The sequence below is a fragment of the Antedon mediterranea genome, chromosome 3, assembly GCF_964355755.1.
Source record: "Antedon mediterranea chromosome 3, ecAntMedi1.1, whole genome shotgun sequence".
Classification (NCBI taxonomy): domain Eukaryota; kingdom Metazoa; phylum Echinodermata; class Crinoidea; order Comatulida; family Antedonidae; genus Antedon; species Antedon mediterranea.
This window is the reverse complement of record NC_092672.1, coordinates 31841936-31862630: the sequence shown is the minus strand read 5'-3', so window position 1 is coordinate 31862630 and position 20695 is coordinate 31841936. Positions and strand designations below refer to the sequence as shown.

At 33.3% G+C, this 20695-nt stretch overlaps 2 protein-coding genes across 2 annotated transcripts; one reads left to right on the top strand and one right to left on the bottom strand.

The window, feature by feature from the left end:
• The first annotated feature begins 955 nt into the window (after positions 1–955).
• On the top strand, positions 956–11987 carry LOC140045227 (nucleolar complex protein 2 homolog). The gene is made up of 17 exons (XM_072090049.1): positions 956–1086; positions 1543–1659; positions 2011–2191; positions 2322–2447; positions 2778–2898; positions 3904–3991; positions 5125–5203; positions 5301–5411; positions 5565–5678; positions 6004–6192; positions 7953–8092; positions 8405–8516; positions 9160–9273; positions 9836–9937; positions 10065–10208; positions 10750–10863; positions 11232–11987. The coding sequence occupies exons 1-17, from the start codon at positions 1064–1066 to the stop codon at positions 11697–11699; spliced, it is 2343 nt and encodes a 780-aa protein (XP_071946150.1). The 5' UTR covers positions 956–1063; the 3' UTR covers positions 11700–11987.
• Positions 11988–12026: 39 nt separating this feature from the next.
• LOC140045226 (uncharacterized) lies at positions 12027–20631 on the bottom strand. The gene is made up of 11 exons (XM_072090048.1): positions 20508–20631; positions 20066–20220; positions 19525–19633; positions 18750–18907; positions 17634–17963; positions 16472–16598; positions 16147–16222; positions 15955–16056; positions 15521–15601; positions 15259–15334; positions 12027–14678 (listed from the first exon to the last, which is right to left on the bottom strand). The coding sequence occupies exons 2-11, from the start codon at positions 20172–20174 to the stop codon at positions 12694–12696; spliced, it is 3153 nt and encodes a 1050-aa protein (XP_071946149.1). The 5' UTR covers positions 20175–20220; positions 20508–20631; the 3' UTR covers positions 12027–12693.
• Between the last annotated feature and the right edge of the window lie 64 nt (positions 20632–20695).

Here is a 20695-nt window from a genome sequence, read left to right as displayed (position 1 = left end):
CTAAACATTATTACCGAAAATTCAGTTACGGACTCCTCGACTGGCTTTATCAATTTTTTGATGGAAACCAAGATAGTTAATATCAAGATTTATAAAAGAAAACATAAAAAATATTTTGCTTAAGGTTATTTTGAAAACGGACTGAAGCAAAAGATCATTTGAAATAGGCCCCGCTAAGATGATTTTTTTTATCTTGCCAACCTTTTGATAAATCCCTTATTAGACGCAGGTAGAAATATTTTCATATCTTAATAATTTTCAGACGTCTTGTTGCTAATTTAATAACATAAACACCACAGACCCTGAATAAACTGGATTCAGTCAAGCTTCAATTAATTGTAACGAAGTTTTAGCTTAAATAACTTAAAATTGTAATTTTTTTTCTCACTCGCTGGATTATCCAAGTGTTTCACTGGTGTGAATTATGTATCAATTGCACGGAGATAATACTTCTTCAAACAACGTTATTTGTAATAAAACTCGTTCGTTATTAGTTTCCATCCAAGCGCAACGAAATAACTTTATTTTTATTGACCCGCGCTCCTGGAACTACGTCCGGTAGCGCCCGGAATGGTTATCGAAATACATGCTTAGGGCCTAGTCATTGTTAATGTTATTTTTGGATATTTAATTGTTCTTTTTATGCAGTTATTGCATTAATCTTTTTTTTAAATTAAAAATCCGTCAGATCATAGAGATGGTCAGATTAATTCCCAAACGCCAAGTCGCGTCATATTCAATGTGTGTAACGCGTTCCTGATTTACAATGTCACAACTTAAAATATTTCAATGGATCTTAACTTAATTCTGATAGATAAAATAAATATAATTGACACTTACAATTAACATTAGCTTGATTAACATTAATTCAGTCATTAGTAATTTTTTATTGGGTAAATTTGCATAAAAGAAACGGTTTAACCTGGCAACCTTTTCTACCTCGTTATCGAATTCACACATGGAAAATTGAGGGCCAAGAAATAACACATGTTGTGTTGTTGACGTTTGCTTTACTCTACCTTTTTGTTCGTGTTTTTGTGCTTACTCTCAATTATTTATTAAAATGGCGTCTGCTAAAAAGAAACAGTAAGACATAGTTATTCATATCTATACATTTTCTATTTTATTGAATATATAAGTTTAGCCTAGGTAATCGCAATTCACCAAGTTCATGCCATATCGCGACGCTAGCTAGGGCTAGGGCCAGGCCCTAAGCCTAGCTTGGACGAGCTAGGGCAGGCAGCTAGCCAGTGCGTGGTCGTTTCGTCTATCTCCTTGCTTCCATATTGGTTGAAGAAGAAGGTTGCTGGAAAGGCTTGAATTTCTTGAAGTTATTGTATACATCTAGCCTAGGCCTACTACTACTAGTACTAGCTAGTACTAGTAGGCTCAACCTATTTTATTTAAATATAGGTAGTAGATATATTTTTTAAATAAATAAATGTTATAAAAAAAATGTATTTTCTATTCCTAATTCTATTTCAATTCAGTTTTTCTTGTAAATTTGTAAAGCAATTTTTTTAAATTTTTTCAACCACACAGAAAACTAGAGGAAATGAGTGTCGATGAATTTCTTGAGAATGACTTAGACTCCAGTGACTTTGAACAGGATGATGGAACAGAAGAGAAAGCATCACACAAAACGACCAAGAAAAAGAAGTAAATTAAATCTCAAAAATACATTTTTTAAAATGTATTGTGTCCCCCCAAAAACATGAAAAATGAAGATTAGTAAAAAAAGACATTGAATAGACCATTTCGTAGGTTTTAATAATCATCACTCCTGTAAAAAAAAAAAAACTAAAAAAATGTTTTCAATTCAAGGCAAAATAAATGGTTAAATTCAACCAAAAACCCATTGACTTCCAGTCAATTTGACTACAGTATTTGTTGCTTTAAACTACAGATTTTTCAGGTAAATAATTTTTATTATGTGATATTAAAATTGCATATTCAAAATTAATCATTGTTATTTATCAATATGAACATTTTTGTTCTCATTATATTTAGGCCTAATACTGAGAAATTGTCTGTGGCACATAAGCACAAAAATTCCTTGGAAAACCTCAAGAAGTCTGACCCTGAGTTTTATCAGTTTCTTCAAGAAAATGATGAAGAGCTTTTGAACTTTGACCCAAATGATTTAAGCTCAGACGATGAAGAAATTCATAAACCGCCAACAACCTTAGAGGTAAATAAAACATTTTTTTTAAATTTTAATACCATGACTTATTTATCTGTGACTTACATTCAATTTAAAAATGATTGTTGTTGTTGTTATTATTATTGTTATTAAATTATTTTGTTCATTTCTTGTGTAGGAAGCAAGTGAGAGTGAAGAGGAGGAAACAGAAGTGGAAGATAAACCGAAATCAAACAAGAAAGATCGCAACCGTGGCAAACCTGTTACGTTGACTATGATAAGTAAATGGACACGCGCATTTAAGGTGAGCTTTTACGTTCCTATGCAACCAAACCCAGCGCCCTCGCCACCATGCATAACAATATTTGGAGTTTTAAATGACTCTTAAGGTTAAAACTTTTTTATTGGAATTTGGTAAATATTGTCCAAAAATAGAGGACAGTTAGTGATTGCACTCTGAAATGGCAGCGCCCTCAATACTACGTACAACCAAAAAATGTATTCATCTTTTTAATCATATTGTGGTAATTGTTCCATTTATATAGGGAACAGTTAGTGCAGTTTGTTGCTTTTTTTGGTTCAAACCCACAACTATAAATAGTTTTATGATAATCTAAGACTGGTCTTTTTGCAGGAGTCTCACTCTCTTAAAGCATTCCATGAAGTCACTCGTGCCTTCAAAGCAGCTGTGCAACAGACTAGTTCCGAGAAAGTTAAAAGAGGATTTGCCCGATATAGAGTTCAAGGAAGTGAAGGTTGGTTAATAGCTCTATCTACACTATCAAATTAGTTTGACAAAAAAAGTGTGACATGCTCAAATATGGTTGTCATATGTCCAAATATGGTAGTGATATGACATATATGGGCATATCACATTTTTTTCCACATAAAGTTTGATAGTGTAGACATTCTGTAAACTATTTGTTTAGTATGTTATTTCTCCCTTTAGCTATTCCTTTTTAATGACTACATTAATTACTGTATAATATACTTGGTTATTAAATGATTGATTGAACATTTAAGTTTTATTGATTGTTCTAAATCCCACAATGCTCTCTAAAAACATTGGGGAGCAATTTAACAAGTGGCCTCTCCAAGTATGCCTAAGAAAATTATATGGAACTCTTAAGTTGCCCTATCATTTTTTCAACTATATTTTATGAGGGTGGTCCATCTAGCTACTAGCTGAAGCTGATTATTAGACTCAATAAAGGTTATATAATTTAGATTAGAAATCATTATAACCTTTCAGCATTGTAGTGTTTCTTAAAATGACTGAATTATTCATTATTATTTAATATATTTTCAATAACACCATTCATGATATAATCCCTTAATAAGGGATTTCTTGATCATTTATTCTTTTTTGTAAAAGAATGAATATTTATAATTTGTAAGATTTGTTAACGTTTATTTTCAAGAATGATAAAGTTTTGAAATTTGGAACCAGTTTCTCATGAGGACAATCTCTTTTAAGCTCTGTTATCAAACTTGATTTGACAAAAAGATGATCTCATATCACTACCATATTTCGGCACATTACACTTTTTTTCAAACTAGTTTGATAGTGCAGATAGAGCTTTAGAAATTTGGCAACTACAGTGTAGTAACTGCACAGCCATTATGCTTATATTGTGTACCAACTGCTAGCCACCATGTAAATTTTATTTTAGTGAGAATATTTTACTCTTTATGGTTTATTTGCATTCAGTTATGAAATTGCCTTATTGTTTTAACTTAAAAAATGATTCTTTTGGCAGTTTTTAATGCTCTGATTAATTTGTGTGTTCGTCATGTTGCAAGAACTCTACAGAAAGCTTTAGATCTAAAAGAAACAAAGGAGAAAAAGTAAGTGAAATTTTATTGTGTGGTTAGACACAGAATAGGTTTTTTTTTTCTATAAAAATATACTATGTACGGTGCAGCCAACAACTTATAGCCCCATCTGAAGGACAAGACAATTAGTAAACCATCTTTCCTTATATTATTATAAGCCCTTCTACATAGCAGTCCAACTATTTACCATTGCGCCATATTGCTCAAATTACTATCTAGCTATGAGAGTCAGCACAGTTACTAGTTACTAATTCAGATAAAAATCTGCTAGTATAGTTAATCTATACATTAATTATATGTATTTATAATATAATCTAAATGGTTATTATGATAATTCCTAATATGTTATTATTGTATATGATTTAATACTAATATTGCATTCGATTATAAATCAATATTATAATATACTCTAATTTATTGTTAAGTGATGTTAATACAGAAAAATTATTATGATTATTTCTTAATTCAGTGTTTATGTAAAATTGTGTGTATCCTTGGCCGTAGATAATTTAACAAATGCCTTTCAAAGTGTCAGTATAATTAGGTTCTATTGCACTGTAAAAGTTCTATTGAATGGTTCTATTGCATGCTCAACATTTTGAGAATTTGAAATGCAATGTACATACAAAAATCAACATGTAGTTTAATAAAAAATAACTTTTTGAATATCGGACCGCTACCTTTTTTAATCAATACATAACTGTTCTTTACCTGATTTGTTTATATATTACGTGACTGTTAGTTATAAACTTTAAATGAAAAAGTCAGCAGAATATTCCTTCTTTGCAGGAGTAACAAAAAATTATTTATGAGCACAGACTTTATATAATATTTCTCTAAAGAATAATGAAAATTAATAGGAATATTTTAGAACTGATTTTTTCATTCGTTTTTTTTTAATTAAAAACGTTTTTCTTTGATATAACAAGCAATACTAAGCATTATATAAATCATTTTTGTTATTCTCTAAGTTTAATATTGGCAAATAAATTTTGGAAAAAATAGTTCAGCTTTAAATAGCATTCTCATCATCATGATTAGTTGCATTTTACTGTTATTTTAAAACACCATTTGTTTTCTTTACTCTACTTGTCTCATAAATCTGAAAGTCATTAGTAGAATTTTTGTTATTTTTGTTGTAATAGATTACTCCGTCCAGCTTTGTCACCAAAATGGAAAAAAGTCGAAGATGATGTTAAAACATATTTATCAGATCTAATAAAGGTATTTGATTCTTATAATAAAAACCTCATCACTATACAAACTTGTACAACGACTGTTGCGTACACAATTTCAACCTATAACCTTGTATTTATTTTAGCTGGTCAGCCAAATGACGGAGCCCTCTATTGTCAGCGTTGTTTTACGACACATCAACGCGATGATTCCGTATGTCGCCTGTTTTTCCAAAGTAGCAACAACACTCATAAAGGTAATTTTTTTGACAAAATCTCATTTTATGTTAGTGCCAGAATTATACTATAATTCTCTGTTCCTTAAAACATTGTGCTCTAAAGGCTTTTAAATTGATTAGCTAAATATAGAAATCAAACTAATGTATTTAAATATGCCTTTTTGTACTTAGAAACTAGTGATTATCTGGAGCACTGGTGAGGAATCTGTACGTATTTTAGCGTTCCTAGCGTTGTACAAAATTACAAGGTATATGCCAAAAGCGAGGCTAGAATTTATTTTGAAGGTGAGGACTTTTATTTCTATTTTATTAGGTATCTTGTCCAAAGTTGTTGAGTAACCGAGTGGTTAGAACACTTGGCTGTCATACAGAGAGACCGGGGTTAAATTCCCGATAACTCCCAGTCTACTCGGCTGTAAATGAGTACCTGGTTGAAGATAAGGCGGCATGGAAAAGAACTGGCCACCCTACCACATAATGCCGAGGCTTAGTACAATGAGCTCCTAACAGCTCATTCCCCTACCTTCAGAATGAACGGGGACTCGCCTTTACCATGTCCAAAATAATTTAAAGTTTTAAAAAAATAATTGTTTTTATATTACTGTTACAGCAAATGTACCTGGCGTTTGTACGCAACTCTAAATTCACGTCCGTCACCACTTTGCCACTGATCAACTTCATGCAGCGCTCGATAACCGAGATGTTTGCCGTAAACGTAGCAGTGACCTACCAGCACGGTTTTGTTTATATACGACAACTGGCAATTCATTTGCGCAATGCTATTACAGTGAAAGAAAAGGTAAAGTTCTTGATGTGACAAAAAAATGTGATGTGCACATATATGGACATGGTGATGTCATATCACTACCATATTCGGGCATATCAATACCTTATTTGGGTACATCTTTTTTTTTTTTGTCAAATTAGTTTCACAGTGTAGATATTGTTAATTAATTTCTTTCGTAGGTTAAATTAAGCCATATTTGAAAACGGCCATTGTCTGTACTGCACAGTCATGCCTGGTAAAAGTTATATATATTACAGTCGACGCCGCCTAAGTCGAATCTAATGGGACCGGTATAAAAATTTGAGTTACGTGACCTTCGACTTACAGATTTGCAAAAAAAAAATGCTAGGCCTAGGCCTAGGTTCACTCACTAGCCGCGCTATGGCTAGGCCTGGTAGGCCCTGTCGCGATCGCGGCCCACGCGATGAGTCTTCTTGACTTGAGTTTGCTTAGCTAGCTAGGCCTAATAAATGATAAACTGTATTTTCTTTTATGGTTTAAACCCGAAACAATACGAAAACGTATAATAAATACATTTCGGTTCTTATTCGAAATCGGTATCCATTGTTTATTGCCATCTGTCTAGCACAAAATGGGTACCCACAAAACGCTGCTCAAGTTCTCAACTCTGAAACTCATACACTATACACTAGCGCGAGTTGTAGGACGCCGCCTATACTATACAACCTGCTTGAGAGAACCGATATGGTCCCACATTATCTCCTCTGTCGTTTTTTTTTTTTACGTACGTTTCATCGGCTTTTTTAGCGCGTTGTTGCCGCGTGATTTGTGACTTCGACTTATACGATATAAATCACTAAAGAATGTGTGTATTCGGACCGCAAAAAGACGTCGACTTAGACGAATTTCGACTTAGAAAAATTCGACTTACAAATAAAAATTACACAGTAATGTATAGGAAAGAATTGGGACTTTCATAAAAATTCGACTTTCGCGATTTTTCGACTTACGCGAATTCGACTTAGGCGGAGTCGACTGTATATATAATAAGATTTAAAGCATGGCCTTTTTTTGTTGTGCTAAATATTACTATAGACTATTTGTTTTCACAACTCACCAACAGACTATGCTCCTATTGAAAATAAATTAATTCTATGCATGCTTATAAACTTTTAAGCGTGTGTAGAGCGACTGTTTGACTCAATAGTTTGTATCTACTTGGTGTGTCTCAAAACGAACTGTCACTACTATTCAACTATATTCAAGAAAAAATTAAGTTATCCAAAAATAAGTGCAAGAAATCAGGACATGTTGATGTGTATTGTGGTGCATTGTCTACACTATAAAACTATTTTGACAAAAAAGGGTGATGAGCCTAAATAAATATAATAGTGATATGACATCATCATGTCCATTATATGGGCACAACACATTTTTTTGTAACATAAAGTTTGATAGTGTAGACAGAGCTGAAGAGTTACTGAGATTGTGTTGGAATAAAGTGGAGTTGTGGCTTGGTGGTTATGATGCTTGGCTACCAATCCAAGGGTCCTGGGTTGAAGTCCTGTCATATGTCAGGATTTTTTCTCATGACAATTTACAACTCCACTCCCAAAGACTTGTAATTAAGTCTTTGTTTATGTAGAGCATCTTGTGTATATGTTTGTGTTGTGTATATGTTTGTGTTGTGAACAGTTTTGCCACCTTTGAGAGAAGGACAGTGATTGAGTTCACTTGTGGTCTTCCTTGGCTATAAAATGCCTAAAAAGAATAAATAAAATAAACAAAGACTTTGTGGTTTGTTCTTATAGGATACGCACCAGTCTGTCTACAACTGGCAGTACATCCATTGCTTGACCCTCTGGTGTCGCGTACTTGGAACCATTCAACCGTGTGATGCCTTACAACCTCTTATCTATCCATTGGTACAGACTGCTATTGGTATTATGAAGTAAGCTTTTGTATTGTAGATATATTGAATTGGCTCAGCTTAAAACTACTTTCACATCGACAAAATATCTGTCTGTCTAACCCTCTGAACATGTTTTTTCTTTAAGCATATCTTAAAGATATATTGTCCACCTAAACAATAAAAACAATGTTATTAAGTGTTCAATTTCAATAAAACTACTAAATGGCTAATAAAATTTCATTCATCTACATTTTTCATGTTTTTGGGTGACAATACATCTTTAATATGTTTAAACTGACTAATAACAAGGGCACAAAATACAGCTAATTTAAACTAATTATTTTTTAATAGGTTGATACCATCAGAACGTTACTACCCTCTTAGATTCCATGTGGTAAGGGCGCTCAATCTTCTGTCGGAGTCGTCCGGAACATTTATACCACTTCTACCATTCATATTAGAGGTAATTTTGAAACTGTTGGATAAATAGGAGTAGATGATTATTGTTTGTTTTTTGGTTGGAATGTTGATTGGGACAGCTGAATATTTTTCTTCTCGCAGATGCTTTTCTCATTTGTCGCTTTGTTTTACTTTCAGCATTATTTGCTGGAAAGTTTCTGCATGTAACGTTAACGGTAACGTACGAACATTGCCTAGCCCGACGCTGTTTAGTTAGTTTCTGCATTTAACGTTAACGGTAACGTACGAACATTGCCTAGCCCGACACTGTTTAGTTGCTACAATAATTGTCTTTCTGTTTTTGACAGAATCTGTAATACAAATTCGGGGGAAACCCAGTATTTTCGCTGAAATATTACAATTCTTGCATTTTTTTCACCTTTGTGAGTGAATCACAGAAAAAACCAAAATAAAATAAATCTGTGTGCAATGCATCCGGTTAATTATAGCGGGCTTATATTTCACATTCTTTACCGTTTAAAGACGAAACAAATTATCGCAATAGGCCCATATATTGATAAAGTATTTTATTTTACATAAATGCAGTTTGAGACCTTAAATTAGATTGAAAAAAAACCCGTAGGAAACATGTCTTTAAAATGTATATTCTAGTACTATGTTTTTAACATAAATGTGTGTTTGTTTAGATTCTAGAACACACTAATTTCAATAAGAAGAACTCGGCAGTCAGCATGAAACCCATTAACTTTACTGTTATCCTGAAACTATCCAAACCACAGATAAAGGAGAGAGCATTTACAGTAAGTGGGAACAGACATTTAGTGGTAATGTAGAGACTTTTTGTGTTACTAAAGCTTGGTTCCCACTAGGATAAAATGCAATGCAAGTAATTTGAAAAATCACAACACGATGGATCATACCAGCTGTTGCTTGTGATTGGTCAACTCACCTTCGTTGCATGTACGTCCTTGCGTTACGTTCTAAGTGGGAATCAAGATTAAGTCTTGGAAGTCTTCAGCACAGTTTGTGACTGATGCGCAATTCACACATACAGAGTACAGATATAACAATACTGTCAGTACAAACATATGAGTACTTTTATATTTTGCCACGATGTAATGTCTCAAAACTGGTGAACCTGAATGAAACCAGTAAAAATGTCCAGTCACATGATCAAGTTTTTTAATTTTGTGTTCGAGGGAGTAGATGAGGGAGACTGTAATTTTTATATTTTGACATTGTAACACAAATTCCGCTCGTCACGGTCTTGAATTACAGTCTCCATCCTACAACGGAAGCTTGCCAATGACTTTTAATTAAGTTGACTAATATAGCCACCATTTATATTCTTTTGTCGTTCAGGATGGTGTTATTGAACAAGTGTGTGACTTGTTACTGGATCACATGCAGATTCACAGTCAGTGTATAGGTTTCCCAGAGCTTGCTTTGCCAGCCATTATCCAGGTAATTATACGACAAAGATCTTATACTGACCAGATAGGACGTTCACCTATCAAAATGCATAATACTGCTCACATTTTATGGAAAAATGGTAATAAATTTATATTTAATCTGATTTCTTTTTTTATAGCTCAAGAAGTTTTTAAAATCTTGTAAAGTAACCAATCACAGCAAGCCAATCAAACTTATTCTTGACAAAATTCAAGAAAACTTTGCCATGATAACGAGGAAGCGAGAGACGGTCGCCTTCAGCATTGCTGATAGCCAAGCTGTGGTGAGACTACACGGTTGTATTCAAATAACACCTTAATGATTCGTTGAAATATTTTTAATGAAAATATTTTATTTATACTGAGTGACATCTTCACTTAAAGACTGTTCTCCCAGAGGACCCAGTTGTGATCAGTGACTGTGATGTACTAACACACCGGGGTAGCCCCCCCTACTCGTCTAGAAAGATGTACTAGGTTGTACATGAGCTAGATGTGTACACTGAACCTATGGTTTATAGTCCTTATCAAAAAGACTTATTCTACCACCAGAACCATGGAGCGATTGAGCCTCGAACCCTTGCCGATGTTATGGCTACATGGTCTTAACCACTCATTAGTTAGCTCAGTCTGCCATAGTGGCACTGTAAGCTTGAGTGTTAATATGGTTGCCTGTCAATCCCAGTGTTATTTGTTCAAATCCAACCAACATCATTATCTTATCATCTTGTCCCTCTGGCAAAATCTCTTTATATTGAGAGGCTTGTTAAGTCTTTCTGAAGGAACTATGTGTAGGTAATTTACTTGAATAATTTGTTTTTATAGTCTAAATGGGAAAAGAATTTGAAAGAGCAGTCAACGCCATTGATAAAGCATTATGTATCGTACAAGAAAAAGAGACAAGAGGAACTATTGAGAGAAGAAGCTGGTAAAGAAAGGGTAAGTAATTCTTGCTATCTATTTTTGACATAGCTCTTTCCTGTAAAATGAATGGCAATCTATATTGTAAATTCTATGGCAAACCTCTATTCAGGGGACACCCTATGAGGAAAGCACTTTCCTGTGAAATGAATATATTATATATATTTAACACTACAGCAAACCCCTATTTACAGAACACCCTATTAAGGGGACACTTTACTGTCAAATGAATGATGAGCAATATATATTTTAACACTACAGCAAACCTTCATTCAATCAGGTATTTGCTATTCTATGGTCCAACAGTGTGGTGCTCATCTTATACAAGAAATCATCTGTGCCAGATTCAATTTTGTTTTTAATCCAGTTTTAATTTGTCTTTATAGCTTATTGATGATGAGCTGCCGACAATTGAAAAGCAACGAAAGCAGAAGAAACAGGACAAGGTGGAGTTCAGTGACCTCTTCAACTCAACTGGTAGTGATTCTGAAGATGACATATTAGAAAGAGCCGAAAGAAAACTTCAAAAGAAGAACACACAGCATGATTCAGATGAAGATGATTATCTGAGTGATTTGGATATTGGATCTTCGGAAGATGACATGTCGGGTGATGAGGAGGATGGAGAAAGTGATGAGGGAGGAGAAAGTGATGAAGATGGAGGAGAAATTGATGAAGATGAGGGAAGTGATGAAGAAGAAAAGGGAACTGGTAAAAATAAAAACAGAAGTAAATCATTAACAAATGGAAAAATGAAAGGAAAGAAAGAACAAAGAAAGCCAATTGATGTTGGTGGTGATGATGAAGATGTTGTGGAAGATTTCCATTTTTCTTCAGATTCAGACGAAAATTAACATAAAATATTTTTTCAAGATTCTTCAATCATTTAATAAACTAAACTGGGAGACACATACTTAAACATTTTTCTTGTGTAGATAGAAGGATGCAATTGTGGCTGAACTGTAGATTTAGTTTGGCCGCAAGCTGCTGTAGTAGGATGGAGAATAACCTACTGTTAAACTGAATGCAAAATCTTCATCAAATTTTACTTCTTATAGAATCAAATTACAATTTTATTGTAAAAAGAAATTTTACATGACTGTTTAAACCATGAATTTTAAATATAGAATTCACCAAAAAGTGTCGTAATTTTCTCTTCTCTCTGTCTTAGTTCATCTTGCACAAAGATAATGGTTTATGTTCTGTGTTTGTGGCTGGAAGTCCTCCATCAAACTCTTTCCTATTTTAAAAATGACTTATAATTCAATAGAAAATGTATTTTGAAAAGTTCATAAGACAATCAATATCAAAACTGTTTAGATAATTTATTTAAACTAACATTTTCATTTTCCAGAACAACAACTATAACAACATTATTGATGTTTAATATCTAAGGCTCAAATTATCAGAACCTTTGGAAAAACAGTACACTATATATAAAGTATTTTAATGATTAAATCTAAATGAAATTTTAAATTGCACACGTTTTCTTTTCCTAATTAACATTGCTACTGATTAACTAAATATAATAAGTTATGAATATTATTATAATTAATAAACCAATTTTTTTGGGTTAATTCTTCATTAAAATTAAATTGTATTTTCAATTCATACAAAACTTTATTTTAAACAAAAAACCACAACTATATTTTTTTCCTAATTAACATTGCTAATAAATAAATAAGTTACGAATATGATAATAAATTTTAATAAACCCATTTTTTGGGGGTTCATTCTTCATTAAAATGAAATTGTATTTACAATACATTTCATACAAAACCTCAACTATATCAACTAAACTACTTGCTTTTCCCCATTATATAAAATGTGTAGAATTTACTTTTTGAGTTATTCTTCAATCTCAAATGGTTGTGAGTTGTCATCCTCGTCCAGCACCTCTAGATTATGCTTTCTAATCTCGCATGGTGTTAATTGATCCCATGAATCTATGTCAGTATCCAACGTAAGATCCATATCATTGTCGGTTGATGGCACCAACTGATCTTCAGCTCTTGGAAAGATGTTGCACTTTTCTTCTCTCAGGAGATCTGCAGTAACTTCTTTCTTATTGGCTTTGGTATCTTTCTGTACTTTCTCTTCTGCTGCTGTATTTAGGACATCAGAAGATTTGTCAATTAATTTCTCGCTCTCATGTTTACTCTTGCTAACCATATTAATGGAAGTTTCATCTTCTTTAGTTTCTTGCTCTTTATCTGTTCTTTTAGTCTGGTCTATTTCTTTTCCTTCACTCTTGTTTCCAATGTTATCTTGGGTAATATTCACTTTGTGAGTGTTTCCATTCTCTTCTCCTAAACTGTTTTCTTTCTTGTTACTGTTGTCTTTCACAGTAGGTGGCTTAAAGGGTTTGTTTGCAGTAACACTGTCTTTCTTCCGTGGTGCCTTGAAACTTGGTTTTAGCTTACTTGGTTTAGAAACTTCTTTTGTGATTTCTTTCGATTCTGCAACTTTCTTATTTAGGTTTGTCGTTTTAGTACCAAGAGGTTTGACTTTCTTTTCTTTACTCGTTCCTTCCACATCTTTAGCAGCCTTCTTTAATCCATTTGAGTTTTTCTTCTCTTTATCTTTTTTCGATAAGTCTGTTTCAACAGATTCTTTTGGTTTTCTTGGCTTCTTTATTTTCTTTTTCTTGCTATCTTTCTCTTCATCCTCCTTTGTCTTACTGTTATCTAGATTCTCTACACTATCGACAGAATCTGCATTTCCAGTTGTATCTTTCACTTTTTTCTGTTTCTTTATTTTCTTTTTCTTGCTATCTTTCTCTTCATCCTCCTTTGTCTTACTGTTATCTACATTCTCTACACTATCGACAGAATCTGCATTTCCAGTTGTATCTTTCACTTTTTTCTGTTTCTTTATTTTCTTTTTCTTGCCGTCTTTCTCTTCATCTCTTGTTTTACTGGTATTTAGATTTTCTAATCTATCATCATTTCCAGTTGTGGTGTTCACTTTTTTCTGTTTCTTTTTCTTCTGTTGGATGCTCATTCCATCATTTTCTACATTAGCATGATCATCAACTTCACTGTCTTTACTTAAAGTGTCTTCATCTGCCTGTTTGTCGTCACTATCTTTTTTATTTTCAGTTGTCTTCATTTCTTTCATCATCTTCTTTGATTTATCTTTCTTTGTATTACATTCTTCTAATTCTGTATTTTCAAATGTGACTTTTGACTTTTTCATCATCTTTTTCTGTTTACACCCTTCTTCCATATTTTGATCACTTTCCACATTTTTATCCTCAACTGCATTTGTTATTTCTGGTTCAGTTATATCATCCTTGTGTGTATTTTCTTCACCAGTACCATTTTGTTTTGTATCCACTTCAATCGTTTCAGTGTTTTCAGGTGTATCTTCAGTTATTTGTTGCTTCTCTTTCTGTTCTTTATCCAGATCATCTTTCTCATGTTCATTCATGCCTACATCACTTTTATCATTCGACTTGTCTACAGTTAAGCAGTTATCTAAATTATTATCATCAGTCTGCTTTTCTACATCCTCTTCATTTAATGAGTTATCAGCAAACTCGTACACATCATTTGGTTTGTCTATTTCATCCAGTTTACTGTTCCCTTCGTTTGTTTTTTCATTATCCGTTTTACTCTTTTTTGGTTTGATACCATCACTTCTGGCACGCTTTCTTTTTCTCTGTTTTTCCATTTTCATTGTGTTGTCCTTTTTATGTTTCACTCTTTGACTAGGAGCAATCTCCTCTTCCGTCTCAACGTCCTCCTCATCGTCTTCCTCCTCATCTTCTTTCTCCTCTAATGTATCAATTGTACCCACCTTTCCATGACCAGGCCACTTGCGCTCAAATTCTAAAAATAGAAAATTTAAAAAGACAATTATTAAACCTATTAATACAAAAAACAATAATGCTATGTGAAATTGAACTCTAGGTTGTACATATACACTTGTTTTTATTACTGTCTGGAATCAGCTTCCATGTTACATCCGTCATTTCCAAGTCACAATTTAAGTTCCTTCTTTAAACTTAAAGATATATTGTCCCCCTAAAAAAATATTTTTTTGTTGAATATGTTATTTTAATGTCACATAATAGTTATTCACTCTCACAAAAAATTGGGTCTGAAAAAAATTTATTTACCTGAGAAAAATGTAATTTAAAGCAAAAAATTGTCAAATTGTCTGGAAGACAATGAGTTTTTGGGTAATTTAACTGTTTATTTTGTCTTTTTATAGGTGAAATAATTTTCCCCCCCGTTTTTTTTTCTTATGGAAGTGAACAACTTCATTAAAACTGCAAAATGGCCTATTCAAAGTCCGATTTTAAACATCTTTATTTTTCATGATTTTGGGGGACAATACATCTTTAAAAGTTGTTCAAATAGACTTTGGTCTTATAGCGCTGTAAGATTGTCTTTAAAAACAAAATACCTTTTACAAGTGAGCGATCGGCTCCACCCCATCTGCCTGTGTAATGAGAACTGAATCCGTAAGCTGCGATACGTTCCTAAAATACAAGATAAGATACTTAGGAATTAAAATGTGAAGATCTTATGGTTATATTTCAAGATATATAAATAGGGCCTGTTTCCCTGAAAACTATACAGGATTGTGTATTGTAAAGTATAATACCACATGTATTTTGGTATTGGTACAGTGTGATTCTCAATCTCTGTTTTTAAAGATCTTTTACCTTTATTGGAAGAGTCTTGGCCTTTACTGCTGTCAATTTAGCTTCTTCTAGTTGATGGAATAGCTTTCCTTTCACTTTCACCTGAAAATAGTATATATTCATGGTATCATATCGATGCATCTTATTGATGCAACATTCATGGATATGCATGGTGGACACATCCACAAACTTTATGTAACAAAAAAAAGATGTGCCCATATATGGACATGATGACATCATATCACTACCATATTTGGGCACATCAAACTAGTTTGATAGTGTAGACAGAACTTTATACAGTCTAAAGCAAGACCAGCATAGAATTTTAAAACATATCACCCACCCATACTTTATCTTCAACTTACTTGCGTATTATAACAAATCACTATATTATACAGGAATGCCAGTATTTTACAAAAGTCTGAACAGACTGTGAATTAGTGTAGTGTACTTACACATCTTAAATTCTGGTTTGGACCAGAGAATATTTTAATGAATGATCTATTGACCCAAGCACGAGAAATGTTCTTGTCAAGAAACACCACATGATAGTCGGTCTGAAAAAGAATAGCGAGATATTATAGTAACAATAATTAATTTCTACTAAAATGTATTTTTGCATATGTATTTTGGCCGGCAAAACTTACTGGATTGGTTCTCCATGTATCAACGAGCCAAAAATATTCTCCAACATTTGGGTCTTCCTCTACCATAGCTGGCCACCTGAAAGATATATATATATATTCTTACAAAGAGTTTCTAAAAACAACAATATCATTTATCAGTGGTTAAATCTATGATTTTGAAATAGAGCCTGCAAATTGCAATTTGAGTGTAGTGCTGAACTATTATGTCCTATCTTTTACATTGTATTTTGATCCATGTTTCCCACCTTGAATCTATCTCTATTCTGTATTAGTGTATAAATATTGCTTACAGGATTTGCAGACAAACTTAAGGTAATGTTTTTACCATGGATATCCAGCAAGCTTAGCCCAAACAATCGTTCCAACAGTGAATTTAGTATCAACAAATCCCTGCTGCTGCTCCACATTTTTCCAATCAACTTCAGGCTTATCGCATGTATTGTACATGACATCTGGCGTAAAATAAAACATTTTCATATGTAAAAACTATTCAAATTATACGTTTTTTTAGCCCAATATGTAGGGGTTACACACAGGGCAGTCTTACTCCAAAAGATGTATTATTGGCCTCAAAAAACATGAAAAATGAAGGTTAATAAATCAGATTTTGAATAGGTTATTTTGTAGTTTTAATCAGGTTAATAACTTTCACCGAAAAAAACAAACAGTTAAATTCAGCCAAAACCCACTGACATGATAGCCAATTTTATAATTTTTTGCTTTAAAGGCCAGGTGCGGGCAAAAAATTTCTATTGATCATACATTCCAATAATTGTCGATCTATAGTTTTATATGTTTCATAATTTTTGGAATTTTATTTATGTTACACAAGCTTGTTGAAAATAAGCACTTTCTTATCAGTGGGGGGATAGTTCAAATTACACAGTAAAATCTCTATTCTTTTGTACACAAATTTTGTAAATAGAGAGGCATTTTAAAAAGCTATGAAAAATAAACGGTGTGGTAAAAAATGTTATCAGATGACTAAAATAGGTAATATAACTTGAATATTACATTTCTGATATTTTTATTTAACTTCAGATTTTTATTTTCATGCTATAGCAAAAAGTATCCACCCTATATCCACCATCTTTTTTCACCTTCTAGGGAGTCACCAGACATGTTATTACATTAAGTTAACTACCTAACTACTGAAAAAAGGTCTTGGTTTTTATAGAAGAATTTTGTCAAATTTTGTATTTGACCATATTAAGGGAAATTCATATTTTTTCATCTTGATTTCTGTTACAAATATTTTATTTATGTACAATTAACCAAATATTATATTTAAAATTCATGTCTGTACCTGAGCTTTAAATTAGAGTTTTTTCAGGTAAATATTTTTTCGATCCAGTTTTTATTATTATTTATTATCCATTCTATTATGGAATATCATGTTCAACAAATATATTTAAAAAAATATTTTTTCCAGGAGACAATGTATCTTTAATATACAAATTCATTTATAGTACATGAACTTTCTATACCTGAATTTTGGTCACAAGACCACAACTCCGGTACGGTTGATGGGTCTGTGACATCAGATAGGTAACGCCATTTGTTGCAGCCTGTACGCATACACTGAACCCATACACCACGCTCTGGGATCACTCGCTGCTTGAACGCATCTAGCATGGATTGAAACTTCTCCTTGGGTCTTTTAAATTCTTGTGTTTTGCTGGTGTTTTGCCTCTTTTGCTGCTTTGATCTTTGGATGTGGTTGTTAATTAGTTCCTGTTTGGATGGTCTTGGCATTGAGCTGGTAGAGTGTTTCATCTTTTTGTTCTTTGGAGGGTTGAATGTTTTGTTTGACTTTCCTAATAAAAAGGATGTATGTATACACATAATGTACACTTGTAATACTTTTAAGCTCTGTCAATACTATCAAACTTTATGTGACAAAAAAATGTGATGTGCCCATATATGGATACGATGGCATCATATCACTACCATATTTGGGGACATCACATTTTGTTTGTCAAAATAGCTTGATAGTGTACACAGAGCTTTACAGCTCAAATGAAGCTATACTGAGATTGTGTGCAGGTTAATCCTGATAGAAACAGCAGGCCCCATAACTGCTATTAACATCATTAGGGGATGAATTTCAACCATAACACCTACTCATCATAAAATATGTCCTGGGTTCTTTAAAGTGCACCCAAGCCATATGTGTACACTGTGTTCCACCACCAGAACTATGGACGAGGACAGCCGTTAACCTGCACCAATTTTATGGATGTAGGCTGCAGTGTGCCTGCTTTAATCACTCATACACTTAACTCATCCACACATTAACAACCTGAAGGTGAGAGAGAGATTATCAAGAATTTGGAGGTAGAAAAGTTAAGTTCCGCCTACACTATCAAAAAAGTGTGACGTGCCAAATATGGTAGTGATATAGCCAAATATGGTAGTAATATGACATCATCATGTCCATATATGGGCACATGAAATTTTTTGTCGCATAAAGTTTGATAGTGCAGACAGAGCTTAATGAAGTGGAGAGATGACGTAGCAGCTTGGAATGAGTGAAAGTCCCTAACTCATTGGAAGAGGAAGTCAATTGATTTAATAAAAGTATGTATTAATTAAATTGTTACCATTTGGTTGATGCACCTTGGCTACCTTGGTAGGGTAGTTCATCATCTGTGGTGGTCTCATATTAGTTTCCTTGTATGATATCAACTTAGGGAATGACATGTCCCCCATATCATCATCGTCATCACTCATTAAAGGTGTTTCAAGTTCTGCAGCAATTCTAAAGATTTATAAAAATAACATTGCAGGGCATTGGCTTGCAATTGTTACTAGGCCTAGCTTTTGTGTGTGTTAAAACTAAATTTATACAATTGGATATGTTTATATTAATTAGCAATGATTATGACAATAAAGAGGTACTATGCTTTACACTTATTTGCCAGCTAATTAGTTGTAAATAATTAGAGCTATTTGGTACATATTTGATAGAAGCCTTATTAGCTGCTTTTGAATGGAAAATTATCTTGTATTGTAAAGAGCATATACAATAGAACCGCTAAAGCTTGGTTCCCACTAGAACGTAACGCAAGGACGTAAACGCAACGCAAGCGTTTTAACCAATGACAAGCGAAGTTATAGACAGTTAGCAATCACAAGCGAATAAGCCATCGCTTGTGATTGGTCAATTCACTTGCGTTGCGTTACGTCCTTGCGTTGCGTCGCTAGTGGGAACCACGCTTTAAGGAGACCTAACAAGTATGTCCTTAAATTAGTGTTTTCTGAAAATGGTGTAATTGTGTAATATAATAATTAACAATCAAAATTTATAAAGTATACATTAGGCCTAAAATAAGGAGTAAATGTATCGATCAAAATGTACATGACACGAACACTTACAGCTGGCTTAGGTCCATGTTGTTAACATCTTCATAATACTCTGTGACGTCTATGGATTTCTTCATGACTACTGGATTATTAACATTATTCTTAACATCAGAATCTGCCTCTAAAATAAAATAGTCTACAATTTCTATTATGTTGATGGCATGTTTCTTCAAAATCCATTTCTCTCAAATGCCCAATTTGATTAAATGACATTTTTATTTGACAATCCCTTTTTTTTAAAGATTTTTATTTTATAAATTTAGTTAAAGATATTAATAATTATTATCATGAAAAATAAATGTGTAAGATTTCTTTTGTTGAATAGGCCTAGGCTATGCCAATTTATAATGTCGCAATAGTTTTTCAAGTTTACTAAAAATTGGATCAAAAAAAAAATATATATATTATTATTAATAAAAAAAAATTAGTATGTTTTTACATCTTCAATTTGACACAAACCCTCCAACATACAATCTATCCTAGGTCTAGGGCCAGGCCCTAGTCTAGAGCCTTTTTAGGCCTAGGCCTAATAATACTAGTAGCCTAGTACTACCTCTACTGGTGGTAGTACTTTGCTCGCCGCAATCCCATTCAGCCAGATCCTTTCTTGCACTTTCGACAGCTTTTTTGGCAAGACTTGCATATTGTTCAGTTGACAGCATTTTGTAATAGGCCTAGGCTAGGCCCTTGCAGTTCATTAATTGAAAACTGAAAGACAATGAATATAATATTTTAACGACAAAGCGACAAATTAATGCCACACCCCTGTTCCCCAACCACAGGAGGCCTAGGGCTAGGCCTATATTTAGAGAAAAAAAAACGGAGTTGCTCTCCGATCCATCGATCCGCCTCTTCTCTCCTCCCCCCGAGTCAGGTCCCAGCCCTCTCCTCCTCCCTCTCTTCCTGTTCTGATGGTTTGGCCTGGGTGGTGACCTCCACGCGGCCCAGTAAATAAAGTAAATAAAGTACAGTAAATCATTTTGTAATCAACTTACACGTGACAGTCGGTATACAGTATTCTTTTAAAAAAAGAGATTGAAGTTGAAAGTGCTTATAGACTCTGGTCTCTTGTATAAATCGCCTTTTTTACCGAAAGTTTCTGTTGCAGTCTGCCGTATGCGTACGACGTCTGCTGCTCTGAAAAAAAAAGAGTGAAAAAAGTTGAATCTCCCACGTGAATATA

Coding starts and splice junctions, on each gene's coding strand:
- LOC140045227 (XM_072090049.1), top strand. CDS start 1,064: ATGGCGTCTGCTAAAAAGAAACA. Junction 5,204..5,300: donor ATTTATCAGATCTAATAAAG/GTATTTGATTCT, acceptor TATTTATTTTAG/CTGGTCAGCCAAATGACGGA. Junction 8,093..8,404: donor ACTGCTATTGGTATTATGAA/GTAAGCTTTTGT, acceptor ATTTTTTAATAG/GTTGATACCATCAGAACGTT.
- LOC140045226 (XM_072090048.1), bottom strand. CDS start 20,174: ATGCTGTCAACTGAACAATATGCAAGTCTTGCCAAAAAAGCTGTCGAA. Junction 15,602..15,954: donor CAAACCAGAATTTAAGATGT/GTAAGTACACTA, acceptor TACTATTTTCAG/GTGAAAGTGAAAGGAAAGCT. Junction 15,335..15,520: donor CCAAGACTCTTCCAATAAAG/GTAAAAGATCTT, acceptor CTTGTATTTTAG/GAACGTATCGCAGCTTACGG.